Source organism: Balaenoptera acutorostrata, chromosome 17, assembly GCF_949987535.1.
Source record: "Balaenoptera acutorostrata chromosome 17, mBalAcu1.1, whole genome shotgun sequence".
NCBI lineage: Eukaryota > Metazoa > Chordata > Mammalia > Artiodactyla > Balaenopteridae > Balaenoptera > Balaenoptera acutorostrata.
Genome location: NC_080080.1, coordinates 82,637,301 through 82,654,162, shown reverse-complemented (window position 1 = coordinate 82,654,162; position 16,862 = coordinate 82,637,301). Strand labels below are relative to the sequence as shown.

Sequence of the window (16,862 nt, the reverse complement as noted above, 5' to 3'; positions counted from 1 at the left end):
ACTAAATTACATTTGACATGCGTTGTGAGTTTTCTATTTAAAGAAATCTTTTGTAAAGATTAAAATTTTTATAAGAAGACTTTACACACTGTTTCTTGTCTCCATTTTGGTTTGTTTTCAGCAAAAAAGAATTCATCTGTAAAGCATATAAATACCTTGGCAGAGAAAACCTAAGTTTTACACTAATGATTTTTTAATTTGTTAAAATATTTTTTTAAATAACATTTAAATACAGCTCACCTGTATCTGGTATTTTTGTTTTCAACGCAAGTTCTCCATAGAACTTGCTAAATAACTCTCCAACTCTAAATTCATCCATGAGGCTCGAACTTCTCAAAGTCTGAAGTAACTGAAAGAACACAAGGTAGCCGAGTGTAAAGAGACAGCAGCAAAAAGGCTTCCATCTACCGCACCTGCTCACACAGCGGACTTCCACACCTACGTGTCTCTAGGGCACTCACTCTGCCTCTCAGGGCTCTTATCCAGCCACGTTATTTGGGAGGACGGATTGAGGTGGGTGGTGGAAAAACAGGGGCTACAAAGGGGAAGGGGAGGTAGACTTAATTTCACCTTCCCAAGAAAACTATATGATGACTAGACACATGTTCTCAGAGACATATTAAGACAAGGACCAATAAGACCCAAAGAAATTCTAAAAGAGAGACATCTGAACAGATACCTAGATGAGAGTGAGCCCAATGACCACTTACATACAACACACAGACCCATCCCAGTGTAAGGTTTTAGGAAAACATTCAAAGACACAATGAGATGAATTTTGGCAATTCTTAGTAGCGTCTAGGTTTTCACAGTAAAGGTAATAGAGTAATGGAGGGCAGCCAATTCCTTACACTCCGCGCTACCTTCCCTCCATACCCCTCACAACCGAACTTCTCCTTTTGCTACCCAGAAGGGTGTGAGGGCAAAATACCAAGGTTGTTAGTGGGTGATGGTTGGGAAACACGCATCTTCTCCACACATCAATGTGATTCTACAACATCTCTCACCCAAAACATAACCCAAAACTCCAATTTTCAGTTCAAGATATATATTTAATAGAAAATACATGCACTTAGAAATATTTTAATTACCTTAATAAGAAGTTCTAGGGCTGGAATTTTACATTTAGCAGCTTTATCTTTTGTATAAACACTGGTACAAGTATTCTAGGTTTTAAAAGGAGACATATCAAAATCATTAATAAGACCTTAGTTCTTATAACTAAGACTTAACAGCTAAAACTATGCCTGGGAGGAGAGATACCAGTATATGATATATTACAATTTAACAGTTTTCCACAAGGGCCTTAGCTCATTAAATATGTTTAGAAATATCCACTTAATTTCTAACACAATCAAGCAAAAATAAACTCCCCAACAAAAAAGGCAGAAATAAAATGAACTTTAACTTACATCATAAGTTAAAAGGGACGTTGGTATATAACGAGGTATGTTTTTTCCTCCTTACCTTAATATCGAGAGAATAATGTGTGATCTTCTGGCCAATTTTCTCTAAGAAAACACATAAAAACTTTAGGGCTTCTTCTCTACAATCACGAAACTATAACAAAAGAAATAAACATTACAGAAACACGGCTAAGAAAAAAAGTCACCTCAACGTGAAGGAATATACTAGAAGAGCAAAATGAAAATCTTCAACTTACTTCATCAACGCTAAGTGATTTCCGAACAAATACAAGCAAACCAAAATCTTTGGAAAAAACTAAGGAAGTGTGTAATGCTGGAAAAAACAAACAAACAAAACAAATAAGTGAGCTGCCAAGGTACTCCATAAACCCACCCTAAAGGTGTTGCTTGTTTCTCAATTCAGCCTCTTAGTGATAAAACACTAGCCTAAGGCTGCCGTATTTTGACAAGGAAAACGGGAAATTCTAGATGTTCCACAGCAATGAGGTAGGCAGAATAATGGCCCCAAAGATGCCAGAACCCTAATTCCTAGTGTCACACCCACCTGTGAATATGCTAACTTTACATGGCAAATGAAAATCAGGTTGCTAATCAGCTGACCTTAAACTGGTGAGCATCCTGGGCCATCAGGTGGGCCCAATGCAATCACAAGGGCCCTCACAAGTGGAAGAGGGAGGAAGGAGAGGGAGGACAGGAAAGCAGGACAGATTCCAAGCATGTCACTTGACCCTCTGCTGCTGGCTTTGAAGATGGAGGAAGGGAGAGGGGGGCAGCGTAATCCAAGAAATGCAGGCGTCTTCTAGAAGCAAGGAACGCCAGAAAGGAAAAAGGGACCTCAGTGCTACAACTGCAAGGAACCTGAATGAAAAAGGAAAGAATTCTCCCTCAGAACCTTCAGAAAAGGAAAGTGGCCCTGCCTGCTGCCTTGGTTTCAGCTTGCTGAGACCCATGCTGGGCTTCCAACCACACAACTATAAGACTAACAAACCTGCGCTGTTGTAAACACCAAGCCAGTGGTACGTTTTAGCACCAACAGAAAACTAGTACACTCCCCTATAATCTCTCAAGGGAAAGGACACACCCTGCATACGCAGAGTGAACCTGGAACTGCTTTACGGAAAGTTACTAAACAAAACAATAGAACTCCGAGAACTCAGACTAGAAAGCATTTACACAATGCTGCTGCTGTTTGGTCATTAATTTCCCCATTAGTACACCCCTGACAATATATAGGCACTGCAAAGCATCTTCTTCAAGACTTTTCTTACAGTATTTCTCCACCTTATTCAACAATGACTTTTTTAGGAAGAAAATCTCATCTACTTTCTAATTAAGCGTACACAACATGAAGAGTCTGCATACTTGCGGCTTTAAAAGGGAATAACACTGGGACTCCCTGGTGGCGCACTGATTAAGCATCCGCCTGCCGACGCGGGTTCGAGCCCTGGTCCGGCCCGTGCGCCACAACTACTGAGCCTGCGCTCTAGAGCCCGCGAGCCACAACTACTGAGCCCGCGCACCTGGAGCCCGTGCTCCACAACAAGAGCAGCCACCGCAGTGAGAAGCCCGCGCACTGCAAGGAAGAGCAGCCCCCGCTCGCTGCAACTACAGAAAGCCCGCGCGCAGCAACGAAAACCCAATGCAGCCAAAAATAAACAAAATTTTAAAAAAATTTTTTTAAAGATTCACTTTCCCCTTTTTTTTTAAAAAAAGGGAATATCACAGATGTTTTCACGCGATGACACATTTAAAAATGCTGAAATGAGGCACTTCTGCTGCAAAAGGAAAAGTTCTCATCCAGGCATAGCTAAAGAATTAAAAGAACAGCATGGCTTGCTTCTCAAAAGAAGGAACAGCAAACACAGGGGTTTGGAAAAGGTGCTGGTGGGTTTAGGCAACACTGAGGTGGAAGAAAATACTCTCCTCTCGTCCCTCCCCACCGTGGATAGCAATGATACCAAATTCGGGTCATCTTCACCACCTTTGGTTTTAAAATACCTTTCCTCTGCCATTAAGAAAACAGGCAGCTGACAAACCACTTTTACACACATCACGAATTCCGACCAGCCCGTTGAAGCACCGCCCGAGGCGTCCACGCCGGACCCGCAAGGGCTGCCGGGCTACGGGCTGTCGGAAGCCCGGAGCCGTACCCACCCAGCAGCGCAGGGCCGGAGCTCAGCACGCACTCCTGCCCCAGGCCCCGCAGCAGGTGACAACTGGCCACCGCCGCTCCGCAGCGGTCGGCCGCGGACAAGGACTCCTGTAACTGAAGCAGAGTACCCCGCACGCCAGACCCCGCGTCCGCCATGACGCCCAGCAAAAGCCCCGCGCGTGCGCACACGCTACCCGGGCCCGCAAGCGCCTACGGGAACGGGGCGGGGCTTCCGGCGCGTGCGCACACGCTACCCGGGCCCGCAAGCGCCTACGGGAACGGGGCGGGGGGGGGGTGGGGCTTCCGGCGCGTGCGCACAGTTGTCCGGGGCCCGGAAGTGCCCCTGAGGCAAGGGGGCGGGGTCCTGAGAGGGGCGGGGCCTTAGCAGGCGGAAGGGAGCGGGGTCCTCGGCGCGTGCGCACAGGGGGAGCTGGCGCAGAAGTGCTCAGGGAGCGGACGCGGGCGCTGGAACCTTGTCGAAGACCATCGCGGAGGGAGCCCTCCCTGTAGGATCAACGGCTTAGACGTGCATTAAGATAGAGGCAGGCTTATGAATGTGTGGCCCACAGTACACTTAGCACAATACGTCAAAACTCGGGGAGAATCAGGAGTCCAACCGCTCGACCTCCGGAAATAGATGCGGAGGACAGGTGGCGAATTGGAGTTGACCGAGTGCCCGAGGCAGAAAGAAACAGGCTACAGCTCGGGTCAGGAGCCACAGCTAGCCCTTGATAAGGAGGGCCGGGGAGGGCGGGGTGGGGGGGTGTCGTTTGCATTCCCGAGGGACACAGGAGCGGCTCCTCCTTAGGCACGCCCTGTAGTGGCCGGTCCCCGAACGCTGTCCGGCGGCCTCCCCAGATTTCCCGCGAAATCGCATTCCGGCTTCGGACAAGACCACCGGAGCGGGGGAGCCCTGATCGAGTTGTGCGTCGGTGTCCCGCGGGGCGCGGGGCGGCCGTCCGGTCCCCCCTGCCGCTGCACAGTGGTGCCTCCCGGAAGCGGGGCCGCGCGAGGGCGCTGCTGCGATTGGTGGGCCGCCGCTGGGGGCGGAGACAACGGTGCCGCCGGCGGGAAACCTGGCCCCTGCTGAAGCGGAGCGGGAGCGCGACCCTTAGGTGGGGCTGGGTCCGGCCGGCGCGGAAGGCGGGGGTCTACCGGGGTCGGCGGTGCTGAGGGGAGGGCCGAGGGGCGGGGGGCCGGAGCGAGGGGAAAGGGGCGGGGGGTCTTCAGGGAGCGTCCCCGCGAGCCTGCGTCCCTGTCGCGCAGCCCGCCATGTCGTCTCCGGTGTCCACCCCGAGCCGCCGCGGCTCCCGGCGGGCCGCCCCCGCTCAGCCACGTGAGTGTCCGCGTGCGGCCGTGCCCCGCGGGGTCTTCGGGGAGGCAGGGCGGGCGGTGCCGTGTCAGCCCCGTTCGGCCCCAGCGCTGCCCTCGCCGACGCCGCCGTGCCCGTTCCCCCACAGGCCAGGACCCGCTGTCGTCGGGAGAGCCGCGGCCGCTGCCCGCGTCGCCCGGCGCCGAGCCCCGCAGCCCGCCCCGCGCGCCGCCCGCAGGTGCGCTGCCCGCTCGGGCATCGGGGGCCGGAGGGGCCGGGGGGGGCCGGGCGGGGGGAGCGGACGCCCCGCAGGGGTCCTCGCCGCGCTCACCCCCGTGGACGCGCTCCCCAGCGGCCCCCCTGGACCTGGACGTGAGCTCGCCGCTGACCTATGGCACCCCCAGCTCGCGGGTGGAGGGCACCCCGAGGAGCGGCGTGCGCGGCACGCCTGTGCGGCAGAGGCCCGACTTGGGCTCGGCGCGGAAAGGGCTGCAGGTGGACCTGCACTCGGACGGGGTGAGTGCGGGGCCGCCCGGGGCGCGGTGGGCCGCGCGAGGTGGGCCGTCCCCCGCGAACCTGCTCCCGTCGCCTTTCCTGTGCAGCCGGCCGCAGAGGATATAGTGGCGAGCGAGCAGTCTTTGGGCCAAAAACTCGTGATTTGGGGAACAGATGTAAACGTGGCAACGTGCAAAGAAAACTTTCAGGTGAGGTGTCATTCCTCGGGGCTCCGGAGATGTGGGGGAAAGTACGTGTCACCTCCATCCACGTAGCCCCGGTATTTAGCAGCAGATCTTCACATGGCTCAGAATTGGTGGTGTCTTTTTCAGTTTTTAGGAAAAAGAAAAACACCTATGCTTGTCTCCAAATTCTGACACCATTTCTAGTTTCCTTATTTTGAAGTATAGTTGATTTACAGTAATGTGGTAGTTTCAGGTGTACAGCAAAGTGATTCGGTTATACTTCTCTTTCTGATTATGTTCCATTATAGGTTATTATAAGATGTTGAATGTAATTCCTCGTGCTGTACAGTAAATTCTTGTTTTCTACTTTATGGCTGATAGTTTGAGTCTGTTAATCCCATACTTCTAATTGATCTCTCCCTCCCTCCCCCTGCTCTTTGGTAACCATAAGTTTCCTGTGTCTGCGAGTCTGTTTTGTATATGGATTCATTTGTGTTACTTTTTAGATTCCACGCGTAAATGATGCATAGTATTTGTCTTCATCTGACTTATGTCACTAAGTATAATATTGTCTAGGTGCACTCATATTGCTGCAGATGGCAAATTTCATTCTTTTTTTATGGCTGAGTAATATTCCATTATGTGTATACATATATAAATCTGTATGTATCACACGTTCTTAAGCCAATTGTCTATAAATGGGCACTTGGGCTGTTTCCAGATCTTAGCTAACTTGAAAAGATATGTGGCCCCCAGCGTTCATAACTTTTTTATTTTGAGCAGTTGCTGGTTCCTAACTGCATTAAGCTTACTGTTTCTCTCCCCACGCTAAGAGATTTCTTCAGCGTTTCATCGATCCTCTGGCTAGAGAAGAAGAAAGCGTTGGCACAGACGTTACTGAGCCTCTGTACATGCAGCGACTTGGGGAGGTAATGAAATACGCTAACCTGAAAACTCAAACTAGGGGTTGAAACGGTTAGCAGGATATAACCTGTTTGTTCTGCCCTGTAGATTAACGTTATTGGAGAGCCGTTTTTAAACGTAAACTGTGAACACATAAGATCATTCGACACAAATCTATACAGACAGCTCATTTGCTACCCACAGGTAAGAATTTGCCCTTGAACTTGGGGGACTGCAGTAAACATCTAGAGCATCTGCAGGGTTTCCGGACAGTGGGGTTTCCTTAGTAACAGAGAATATGCCTCCAAAGCACCTTTTGGGGGGCGGGGGGTTGCCACATGGCATGTGGGATCTTAGTTCCCCAACCAAGGATCGAACCCATGCCCTCTGCAGTGGAAGCGAGGAGTCCTGACCACTGGACCGCCAGGGAAGTCCCCCAAAACCTCTTAAAACCATGTTCTGTTTTCTTTAAGATAAACACTTTTCCACATGTTAACATTAGAAATTGGGGTGTGTGTTATTGTTGACGGCATGTCATTTTTTGGTTGGCAGCGTTTCTTAGTACATAAAACAGTGGTGACACATGATTGACAGCTTGTTGGGTTTGATGACTTAAAACATATTAAACGAAAACACTTACACACACCTGCCTTCTCTAACAGGCTGTGTTAACCATACTGCAGTCTTCTCTGGGCTTAAGGTCAGGCTTTATCAACAAAGCATCAGCTACATTGATTCTAGCTTTAGGCTTTGGAGGCAGGCAGACTTGGTTTTAAATCTTGATTTTGCTGCTTAATAGCTGTGTAACCTTGGTCCAGTTTCTCAGCTTCCCAGAGGCTGTTTCCTTATCTGCAAAATGAGGAACAGCTGTTAAGAAATTGGAATAATTATGATTTTAACCCATTTTGGTATCATTCTGTTATGGAAGAAAAGTAAGACATGAAAGTATGAGCTTCTGTTGCCAATTAAAAGCCTACAATTATGCCAGCACATCCTGAAGGCACGATTATATGTCTTATCTCATTTTTTTAAAAATTGATATATTTATTTTTGGCTGCATTGGGTCTTCGTTGCTATGCGTGGGCTTTTTCTCTAGTTGCGGAGAGTGGGGGCTACTCTTGGTTGCGGTACACAGGCTTCTCACTGCGGTGGCTCCTCTTGCTGTGGAGCGTGGGCTCTAGGCACGTGGGCTTCAGTAGTTGTGGCTCACGGGCTTTGGAGCGCAGGCTCAGTAGTTGTGGCGCACGGGCTTAGTTGCTCCGCGGCACGTGGGATCTTCCCGGACCAGGGCTCGAACCCATGTCCCCTGCATTGGCAGGGGGATTCTTAACCACTGCGCCACCAGGGAAGTCCATGTCTCATCTCATTTAACTCTAGTGAGAAGATGCAGAGGTGAGAGATTTCAGTGTGCCCAAGGGTGTACAAATAGCATGTGTGATTTTATAGGGTAATGTTTTTGGATTATGTTATATTCTTTTTGTTTTTATGCCTTGCTAACATGAATTGCTTTATTAAATTTAACCCTAAGATAAAAATACAAACACAGCTTGGCACCGTTATACTTGTTTTTAAAGGAAGTTATCCCAACGTTCGACATGGCTGTCAATGAGATCTTCTTTGACCGCTATCCTGACTCAATCTTAGAACATCAGATTCAAGTAAGACCGTTCAACGCGTTGAAGACTAAGAATATGAGGAACCTGAATCCAGAAGGTAATATTTTTTTCCACTTTACCGAGATATAGTTGACATACAGAAGGTAATATTTTTAATAGCAAGAAAGTACATTATGTGAAAGTCACTTCATCAAGGAACTTTAAAGGAATTGGTGACAGTGACGGTGGCAGACTGGGAGTTGACAGAAACCAGTTGCAGGTTCAGTTAGCCCGTATGCTTATGGGTCCACCATGCCTTTTTTTTTTTTTTTTTTTTAATGGCTGTGTTGGGTCTTTGTTTCTGTGCGAGGGCTTTCTCTAGTTGCGGCGAGCGGGGGCCACTCTTCATCGCGGTGCACGGGCCTCTCACCATCGCGGCCTCTCTTGCTGCGGAGCACAGGCTCCAGACACGCAGGCTCAGTAGTTGTGGCTCACGGGCCTAGCCGTTCCGCAGCATGTGGGATCCTCCCAGACCAGGGCTCGAACCTGTGTCTCCTGCACCGGCAGGCAGACTCCCAACCACTGTGCCACCAGGGAAGCCCCACCATACCTTTTTTAACTAAACTGAAATTACATAAAAGATGCTGTAACTCTTGATACTTTTCTATCTTAAGATGAACTTATCCAATTATGATAGTTTTACAGTTATTTTACTAAGAAGGCACTCTCTCAGAATCAAAGTAGAAGACAAATATAAAATATGATCCCTGCACTGAAGCATAAGGAGGAAATCTAGTTTGGAAAGTAAGAGAAGAGGCAGAAGAACAGAGCAGTAGTGTCTCAGCCCAGGGAGAGACGGAGCACGCTGGGCCCCAGTGGGAGGACTCTGTGGTGAAAGATTTGGAAAGCAGACCTGAAACATTCTATTATGTTATTTATTTGGGGGAATGCTATATCAGGGCCACAGTTACTAGTGGGACAGGTAAGTCTCTGAACCCTCCACGTATAGTGGGCCTGACTATGGAGAAGATTATCACGAGTGCGTGGGCTGTGACAGCCACTTCACAGGTCCGGTCGTCCCCAGGCAGCCTCGGGTCGGCCTAGCTCAGCAAGGGTCAGTAGACCTAAGGGGTTGGGAGGGAGCAGACTGGACGCAGGAGGGGCATCTCAGGTCAGAGCTGAGGGTACCCAGTGAGACGTTCGTGCTCTGGCCGGAGCGTCTCCCCCTGACCCTGCCATCCCAGCACCTCCATTCCTGCGGTGAGGTTCTCCCAGCTGGACAGCAGAGCCAGACCCGCCCCAGCTGGCGTCCAGCTTGGGGAGGCCCACGCCCAGCCGGGACGAGCCGCCCTCTCCCCGCCTTGCAGACATCGACCAGCTCATCGCCATCAGCGGCATGGTGATCAGGACGTCCCAGCTGATTCCGGAGATGCAGGAGGCCTTCTTCCAGTGCCAGGTGTGCGCCCACACGGCCCGGGTGGAGATAGACCGCGGTCGCATCGCCGAACCCTGCGTGTGCGAGCACTGCCACACCAGCCACAGCATGGCGCTCATCCACAACCGCTCCGTCTTCTCCGACAAGCAAATGGTGCGTGGCCCCTGCCCCCCTCCACGTGCCCTGTCCTCATTCTGCCCCAGCCGGGTCCCCAAAAGCCAAGTGTAACTTGTCCACTCGTGCAGCCCTGAAACCAGGCTTCCTGGTCGGTTGAGCAGCTTCATTCCTCCTCGGAGAGCAGGTGTGTTAGAGGGCGAAGCTGAGCCCTCGGAGTGCCTGAGGCCCCAGCCCTGGGCCGCAGCACTGCTGTACTGCCCGCGGGCACCCGTGCGCTGTGTTCCACACTCTTGTCATAGGGGAGGAGTGCGTTCTCCAACTGAATATCTTAAGTTCAGCGTCACTGGTGATTTATTAAGTCAAATTTAACACGAGATGCTTCTATGGGAAATACTTAAGATTGTAGGATATAAGAGCGTATACAACATTAAGAACAGTAAACACCGTTTGATTAAATTCTGTCATTTGGCAATTCTACCGCTGGTAAAGAATGGGCTGAGAAGTTTTTCCAAAGTTTTTCTCACAAACTGTATTGCCTAGGGAGTTTAACCGTGTAGCTCTTTATTCATGAAAAATTTTAAGATGCAGATTAAAATTCCAGAGAAAGGCAGAAAACCATTTATTTACTGTGATTGTGATGGTGTAAAGTATGCATAAGGAGTGAAGATTTTTTTGATTTGTTATAATGTTTAAGCAATCTTAACTTTAAGTGGAGAGAATGAGTTCAAAGTATAGGACGAGAGATAGTTTCCCTTATTGGGAGTTACTAGGAGAACACTAACGAGTGTGAAAAGCATCCACTTTCTTGCTGATGGAAGGGTCATCGAGGTGGGTAGCTTTCACCTCACGTGGGCACCGATTCCTGGGCCTGGGCGCTCCCGAGGTTCTGCCCGCGGACTCGCTGCCGTCCTCCCGGCTCCTCCCGAGCACAGGCTGCCTCGGGGCCCTTGCGCTTGCTGTCCTGTCGCTGAGAACACGGGGCCCCTCCCTGACAGCCTCTCCTCTGCCCGGCGGTCACCTGGTTTGAGAAGGGCCTTCCCTGCCCTTGATGGTGGGACGCACAGCCTCCACCCCCGCCCCGTGCGCCCTCCTGTCTTCTCCCGCCGCGCCTGGTGCTGCCAGGACTGTGTGTGTCCCTCCGCTGTGGGGCAGAGTCCCCAACACCCGGGACGGAGTCTGGCAGCTGCTCGGCAGGTGCTGTGGGTGAGTCGATGTCACCTGGAGGACAGGCAAGAGTTTGGGAGGCACGGTGACCTGAAGGGGGGGGTGCTTCTCCCAGAAGCACACTGGGAGCAGCGTCCAGAAGGAACTAGAAACGCAGGCCGACGCTGATGCAGACGCGCCTGCCACAGCCTTAAGACGGGGAAGAAGAGCCCTGGCCTCCCCGCCCCCAAAGGGGTAGCCCCTAAACAAACAACCGCCTCAGAATGCGCATCAGACTGGGTTTCCAGAGGTGGACGCAGCGAGGTCCCGGGGCAGCAGAGGCGCTGCTGTCGAGCGGCTGGGTGGGGAGGGCTCTGGGCCTGTCCTGAGGCTCCTGCTCCCCGCCCCCTCAGATCAAGCTCCAGGAGTCCCCCGAAGACATGCCCGCGGGGCAGACGCCGCACACGGTCGTCCTCGCCGCCCACAATGACCTCGTGGACAAGGTCCAGCCTGGGGACAGAGTGCACGTCACAGGTGAGGGCCTCCAGAGTCAGCCCTGTGACCTGGTCGGGGGTGCCTGGCCTGGGGCGGCTGCTTCCAGCGCCTGCCTTTGACCTCCGACACGGCCCCTGCCCAGACGGTAGGCTGTCTCCCTGTTATTGTCTGAAACAACTTGCGAGCGACCTTCAGTATTTGAGCTCTTCGGGTTTCCTTTCTTTCTAGGTTTTTGGTACGGGATTTAGGTATTTTCTTTCAGGTAGTTATTGATAATTCCTTACATTTGGTTTAAGAGAAATGAAACTTCTGTTTCAAACTGCGATGCATCAAACACAGAGGCGAGCAGGTGGCGTGTGGAGGCGGTGGTCCCAGGTCAACCTCGCTGGCTCTGCTCGGAGCCCCCCAGAGCCCTGTTCCCCCCATGCTCGAGGCCGAGGTCGGGCAGGTGAGAGTGTGTCCTTTGTGCCCTCAGGCATCTACCGAGCGGTCCCCATTCGCGTCAATCCCAGAGTGAGCAACGTGAAGTCTGTCTACAAAACCCACATCGACGTCATTCACTATCGGAAAACCGACTCGAAGCGTCTGCACGGCCTCGACGAAGAAGCAGAGCAGAAACTTTTTTCAGAGAAGCGTGTGGAATTGCTTAAGGAGCTTTCCAGAAAACCAGACATTTATGAGAGACTCGCTTCCGCCTTGGCTCCGAGCATTTATGAGCATGAAGATATAAAGAAGGTAACCGGCTGATGGGCTTCTCACTTGCAGCTGGGCTTGAGAGCGCTCGGGTCGGACAGTGTGGACACCCCGGAAAGGCTGAGCCTCGGCCCGTTGGGCGGAGCAGGGCCCGCCGCCTGCCTTGGCTGTTGGTGATGGGAATGGGCCGCATCCTCGTCTCGTTTCCAGGCACAGAAGCCGCCTGGGGTGGGTGGGGTCCGGGCCCCCTGTGGCATCCGTGCCCCAGGGCTGACTCGCAGCCCCTCCCGTCCTCTGATCTCTTCACTGTCGTCCTCTGATCTCTTCACTGTCGCCCTTTGTCCATCTGACTGCGTCTCAGCTGCCAGCGGCAAGTGAGCACTGAGACCTGTCTGTCTGTCCGCCCGTCCAGGGAATCCTGCTTCAGCTCTTTGGCGGGACGAGAAAGGATTTCAGCCACACAGGAAGAGGCAAGTTCCGCGCCGAGATCAACATCCTGCTTTGCGGGGACCCAGGGACCAGCAAGTCGCAGCTGCTGCAGTACGTGTACAACCTGGTCCCCCGGGGCCAGTACACGTCCGGGAAGGGCTCCAGCGCCGTGGGCCTCACCGCCTACGTCATGAAGGACCCTGAGACGCGGCAGCTCGTGCTGCAGACGGGCGCCCTGGTGCTGAGTGACAACGGCATCTGCTGCATCGATGAGTTCGACAAGATGAACGAGAGCACACGCTCCGTCCTGCACGAGGTCATGGAGCAGCAGACGCTCTCCATCGCCAAGGTCAGTCGCCCGTTCTGTCCCGGCGTGGACACGGTTGGGGTTTCGGGGGGCTTGAAGCTCAGCGTCTGTGGAACCTGCAGCTTGGGAGACTGGCCGACACTTCTCCCGTTAGGTCCCAGCTCGATCTGAGTATTTTCCACAGGATCCTCGTTCCTCCTCTGCGCTGTCCTAACCCCCTGATGTGTGGCACTCGTAGAACTTGACCTTGTCCTAATGCACGGGGTTTGGTTACTGAAAAAGACGCAGTCGCAGCAAACGTTCATCTACAGCTCGGTCCTTGGCCTCACTCAGCGCTCAGGGCTGTCCCCAGTGGGACGCCTGTGCAGAAGTCACCTGTGCCGGGTGACGTGGCTCGTGGTGACGGCGGATCCCTGGCAGAGGGCACGCGGGCGGAGGTGGCTCACAGGTCCCGCTGGCCTCGGGGCGAGGTTTCTAACCACACTGTCCCTCCGCCAGGCTGGGATTATTTGTCAGCTCAACGCCCGCACCTCCATCCTGGCAGCCGCAAACCCTGTTGAGTCTCAGTGGAATCCGAAAAAAACCACCATTGAGAATATCCAGCTGCCCCACACACTGTTGTCAAGGTACGAAAACACGTTTTCATAGAATAGATGGTCTCACTTTGCTCATCTGTGGAATGTTCAGGGTGAGCTTGAGAAGGAAATGCAAGGCAGAACCCAGCTAACGTTGTAAACTCTTCAGGCCAACGCAAAGTCTGCACATCTGCTTGGTCACGAGTTTTCCAGGCAAGGACGGTGTGTTTTTCTGCTCACCTTGATGCGTACTCGTTTTTTGGAGCAATTAGGGCCTTTCACCTTCATCCTTTCAGAAACCCGCCTCTCACTGCTCTCGGTCTTAAAGCCGCTGTAGAGAATCAACGAAGTGCAGAGAGCGGTTTTACACAGTAGATAAGGGTCTGAAAATTAAACTTGTGGAAGGGGGGTCAGGTAGTCCATACTTCTTCTCAAAGATAGGTATGTTTAGACTTCGATTACGTGACTGTTCTAACAGATAGTTCCTTCTCCCCAGAAGAGTTGAATGTATCTTTGTTCACATCTCCCAGTCTTCAGAATTACAGCAGCGTTCCCCTTGGGAGCATCTTGCTTCTGGCTCAGCTTTCAGTGCCCGGTATTCCCGGGCAGAAGCGGCCTGCGGGGCCGGGGCAGGGGAACCGGAGGCCCAGGGGTCCACTCACAGGTACGTGGGTGTCCCAGCTGGGAAAACTGTTTATGATGTTTCCTCAGGTTTGACTTGATCTTCCTCATGCTGGACCCTCAGGACGAAGCGTACGACCGGCGTCTGGCTCACCACCTGGTGTCCCTGTACTACCAGAGCGAGGAGCAGGCACAGGAGGAGGTCCTGGACATGGCGGTGCTCAAGGACTACATCGCCTATGCGCACAGCGCCGTCCTGCCGCGGCTGAGCCAGGACGCCAGCCAGGCGCTCATCGAGGTACCTGCGGCCGAAAGCACAGCTGGGTGCTGCTCAGCCTCTGAAACAGCCTCTAAAACTTCTACAACTGTTTTCCCTCCGGTGTTGCAAAATCGAGTTTTCCAGATGTAGAAAGGGGAAAGGGATTCATTTCTACACATTGTGCACGCTCTTTTTATATTTAAGTACTTGTAAGCACAGTGTATTTAAGACCAGGATACCTGAGTTGAAATATAGGTGATGCTATTTAGTGACTTTGTAATTCTGGTCTCTGGGCTGCATTTGCTCGTTTCTAAAAAAATAAGTATTTTATGTTCACTTCTCAGTACCTTTTAAGTGGGCAGCAGTGCATGATGACACATACTCAGCAGACATTGTAACACTAAGAAGGTTCCTGGTGCTTTGATGGGCTTTACATCCTGACAAAGCCCTGAAGATGCTCAAGTGAAAGTTACAAGTGATAACGCGGTTTTCCGTCTCTGTCATCTTGAAGGAATTACGTCATCCGTGTATGGGTTTAGACAATTTACCTCTTGCGTGTTGCCCCACTAATCCTTGGCCTGCTCCTCGCAGGGGTGTAAACAAACAGACCAGAGTCCTCAGCTGCCCTTCCCAACACCGCGTCCTCTGGGTGCCGGGCTTCGCACACCCTTGCTGCCCGGTCCCCTCCTAAAGCTGCACCCGTGCCTCCCCCGGATGAGGGTCGAGGCCCACGGCTGGACCGGCTCTCGCTCCCCTCAGGACCTGCCTGCCCAGGGGGTTATTTAACGGGAGCCCGACTGGCCAGAGTCCAGGCGCGACCCTGAGGTCATTGTGTGAGGAGTCGGCGTGTCCCCTGTCTCGCCAGGCTTACGTGGACATGAGGAAGGTCGGCAGCAGCCGAGGGATGGTGTCCGCGTACCCCCGACAGCTGGAATCGCTGACCCGCTTGGCCGAAGCCCACGCTAAGGTGCGCTTTTCCAACAAGGTGGAGGCGATCGACGTGGAGGAGGCCAAGCGCCTGCACCGAGAGGCCCTGAAGCAGTCGGCGACCGACCCGCGGACGGGCATCGTGGACATCTCCATCCTCACCACAGGTGGGGCCGCGCGGGCCCTCCGAGCGCGGCGGGGTGCTGAGGCGGTGGGCGCGGGCGCGCACGGCCGGGGTCTGCCCTGCCCGCCCTCCGGGCACCGCGCCCCCGGAGGAGCGGTTCTGCCCCAGTGAGGGCGGCTCCGCGTCTGTGCGCATTGCCTGGACTGTCTCCATGGAAAGCAGCAGCTATAAATAAGCTCTTCTGAAACTGGGAACAGCGTTCAGAACTTGCTCCGACTGTCCCCTAACCTTATGTGGTGACATGACTAAACGGTTTTTTTTTTTAAAGAGTATAGTTGATTTATGACTAAAGAAATATTAATGGAAGTTTGAAACACTTTTGCTTCATTAGAGCAGAAACGTCTTCACTAATTTCTTTTAAATCAGGAATGAGTGCCACCTCTCGTAAACGGAAAGAAGAGTTAGCTGAAGCTTTGAAAAAGCTTATTTTATCCAAGGGCAAAACGCCAGCCCTGAAATACCAGCAACTTTTTGAAGATATTCGGGGACAGTCTGATATAGTAAGTGTTTATGTGTATATTTTGTTTAATAGAGTGTTCTTTTCCCTTGATGCTGCTTTAAAGTGTTTTTCTAATTTTTTTCCTTCATTTGTAGTTTAAGTGATAAATTGTTTAAGTAGTTACAGATAAGGAAGAGAAGTGAGATCACCACCCACCATCAGGGAGTGATCGCGATGAGAAGTCCGCTGGGCTTTCAGGTTTCCGTGCGGATGTGGATGCGTGGTTTTGAGCCGTGTCAGTACTCTTAGCTTCATCTGGGACGCAGAGTCCACTTCGTGACTTACTCACTTTATCTCGTGCCTCCCCCGTCATTGACTCAACCATTTGGTGGGCACTTAAAGCGTTTGCAGTCTCTTGCTGTTACAAGGAAAGCTGAGTTCACGGCAAGAGCTCTGCTGGTCGGGTCCAGCCCTGCCTGCTTCCCTAACGCCCTCCCCTCCTGGCCCGCGGCAGGAAACGTTTGCCGCTCCCGAGACAGAGCGTTAAGACGTGTGTACAGCCACCAGGAAGGAAGGAGACTCCGGTGGTTCTTTAGCTTGGAAATCATTGTGTCTCTAAGTGGGGAGCGCAGCTCCACGTGTAAAGTTCTTTCTCTCTTCTCTTCCCCAAAGGCAATTACCAAGGATATGTTTGAAGAAGCGCTGCGTGCCCTGGCGGATGACGACTTCTTGACGGTAACTGGGAAGACGGTGCGCCTGCTCTGAAGCCCCACGAGCAGCGCTGGTCACCGCCCTGCCGCCGGCGGGAGAAACAGCCTCAAAGTTATTACTTGGCTGCATAAAAATTTTCTAACCTGGGTTCAGTTTTCCTAGGGAAGCGTGTGTGTTCATCTTTTTAACATTTTAAGTAAAGAGCACTGTGCCAGTTTACGAGCATGATATAGTACGACTGTTTTCTTGAAGTGCCGTTTCTTTAGCACCAGGTCTGAGCTGTGTGTAGGCACAGACAGCAGGGTGCGATCTTCTCTGGAGACAGCGGTCTGGGTCATGGTTTTGTGCTGGACTTTGTCGTGGCCGTTGGAGATGCTCGGGTGTTCCCGTCCCTCCTGTGGGGAGGTGCACGGCCAGGGCTGTCCCCGCTGAGTCCTCAAGGTTTGTTCTCTTGGCTG

The 16,862-nt window shown here is 52.3% G+C and overlaps 2 protein-coding genes across 10 annotated transcripts in view; one reads left to right on the top strand and one right to left on the bottom strand.

Annotated features, from left to right (window-relative positions):
• The window catches only part of PRKDC (protein kinase, DNA-activated, catalytic subunit), a 153,037-nt gene extending 149,253 nt beyond the window's left edge, over positions 1–3,784 (bottom strand). For all 8 annotated transcript variants that reach the window (XM_057532490.1, XM_057532495.1, XM_057532492.1 and 5 more), the window contains exons 1-5: positions 3,582–3,784; positions 1,664–1,740; positions 1,468–1,560; positions 1,092–1,166; positions 241–349 (exon numbers count right to left, since the gene is read on the bottom strand). In XM_057532490.1, the coding sequence (XP_057388473.1) occupies positions 241–349; positions 1,092–1,166; positions 1,468–1,560; positions 1,664–1,740; positions 3,582–3,735 (508 nt within the window). In that variant the 5' untranslated portion in view covers positions 3,736–3,784. The remainder of the gene's footprint in view (positions 1–240; positions 350–1,091; positions 1,167–1,467; positions 1,561–1,663; positions 1,741–3,581) is intronic.
• Positions 3,785–4,347: 563 nt separating this feature from the next.
• On the top strand, positions 4,348–16,629 carry MCM4 (minichromosome maintenance complex component 4). Of its 2 annotated transcripts, XM_057532123.1 has the most exons (17): positions 4,349–4,694; positions 4,846–4,915; positions 5,040–5,129; positions 5,244–5,407; positions 5,494–5,595; positions 6,405–6,500; positions 6,583–6,678; positions 8,049–8,187; positions 9,437–9,657; positions 11,178–11,298; positions 11,735–11,994; positions 12,365–12,730; positions 13,187–13,314; positions 13,975–14,182; positions 15,009–15,237; positions 15,621–15,754; positions 16,366–16,629. In XM_057532123.1, exons 2-17 carry the CDS (start codon positions 4,852–4,854, stop codon positions 16,456–16,458), a joined length of 2,511 nt encoding a protein of 836 aa, XP_057388106.1. In that variant the 5' UTR covers positions 4,349–4,694; positions 4,846–4,851; the 3' UTR covers positions 16,459–16,629. The 2 variants fall into 2 exon arrangements, with proteins under 2 accessions (XP_057388105.1, XP_057388106.1); XM_057532122.1 differs by having other exon boundaries at positions 4,348–4,694; positions 5,040–5,407.
• The last annotated feature ends 233 nt before the right edge of the window (positions 16,630–16,862 follow it).

Bases quoted from the DNA above. Each gene is read 5' to 3' on its own strand.
- MCM4 (XM_057532122.1), top strand. From the start codon at position 4,852: ATGTCGTCTCCGGTGTCCACCCCGAGCCGCCGCGGCTCCCGGCGGGCC. The intron at 11,299-11,734 runs GTGAGGGCCTCC...TTGTGCCCTCAG, and splicing joins GGACAGAGTGCACGTCACAG to GCATCTACCGAGCGGTCCCC. The intron at 14,183-15,008 runs GTACCTGCGGCC...CTGTCTCGCCAG, and splicing joins CCAGCCAGGCGCTCATCGAG to GCTTACGTGGACATGAGGAA.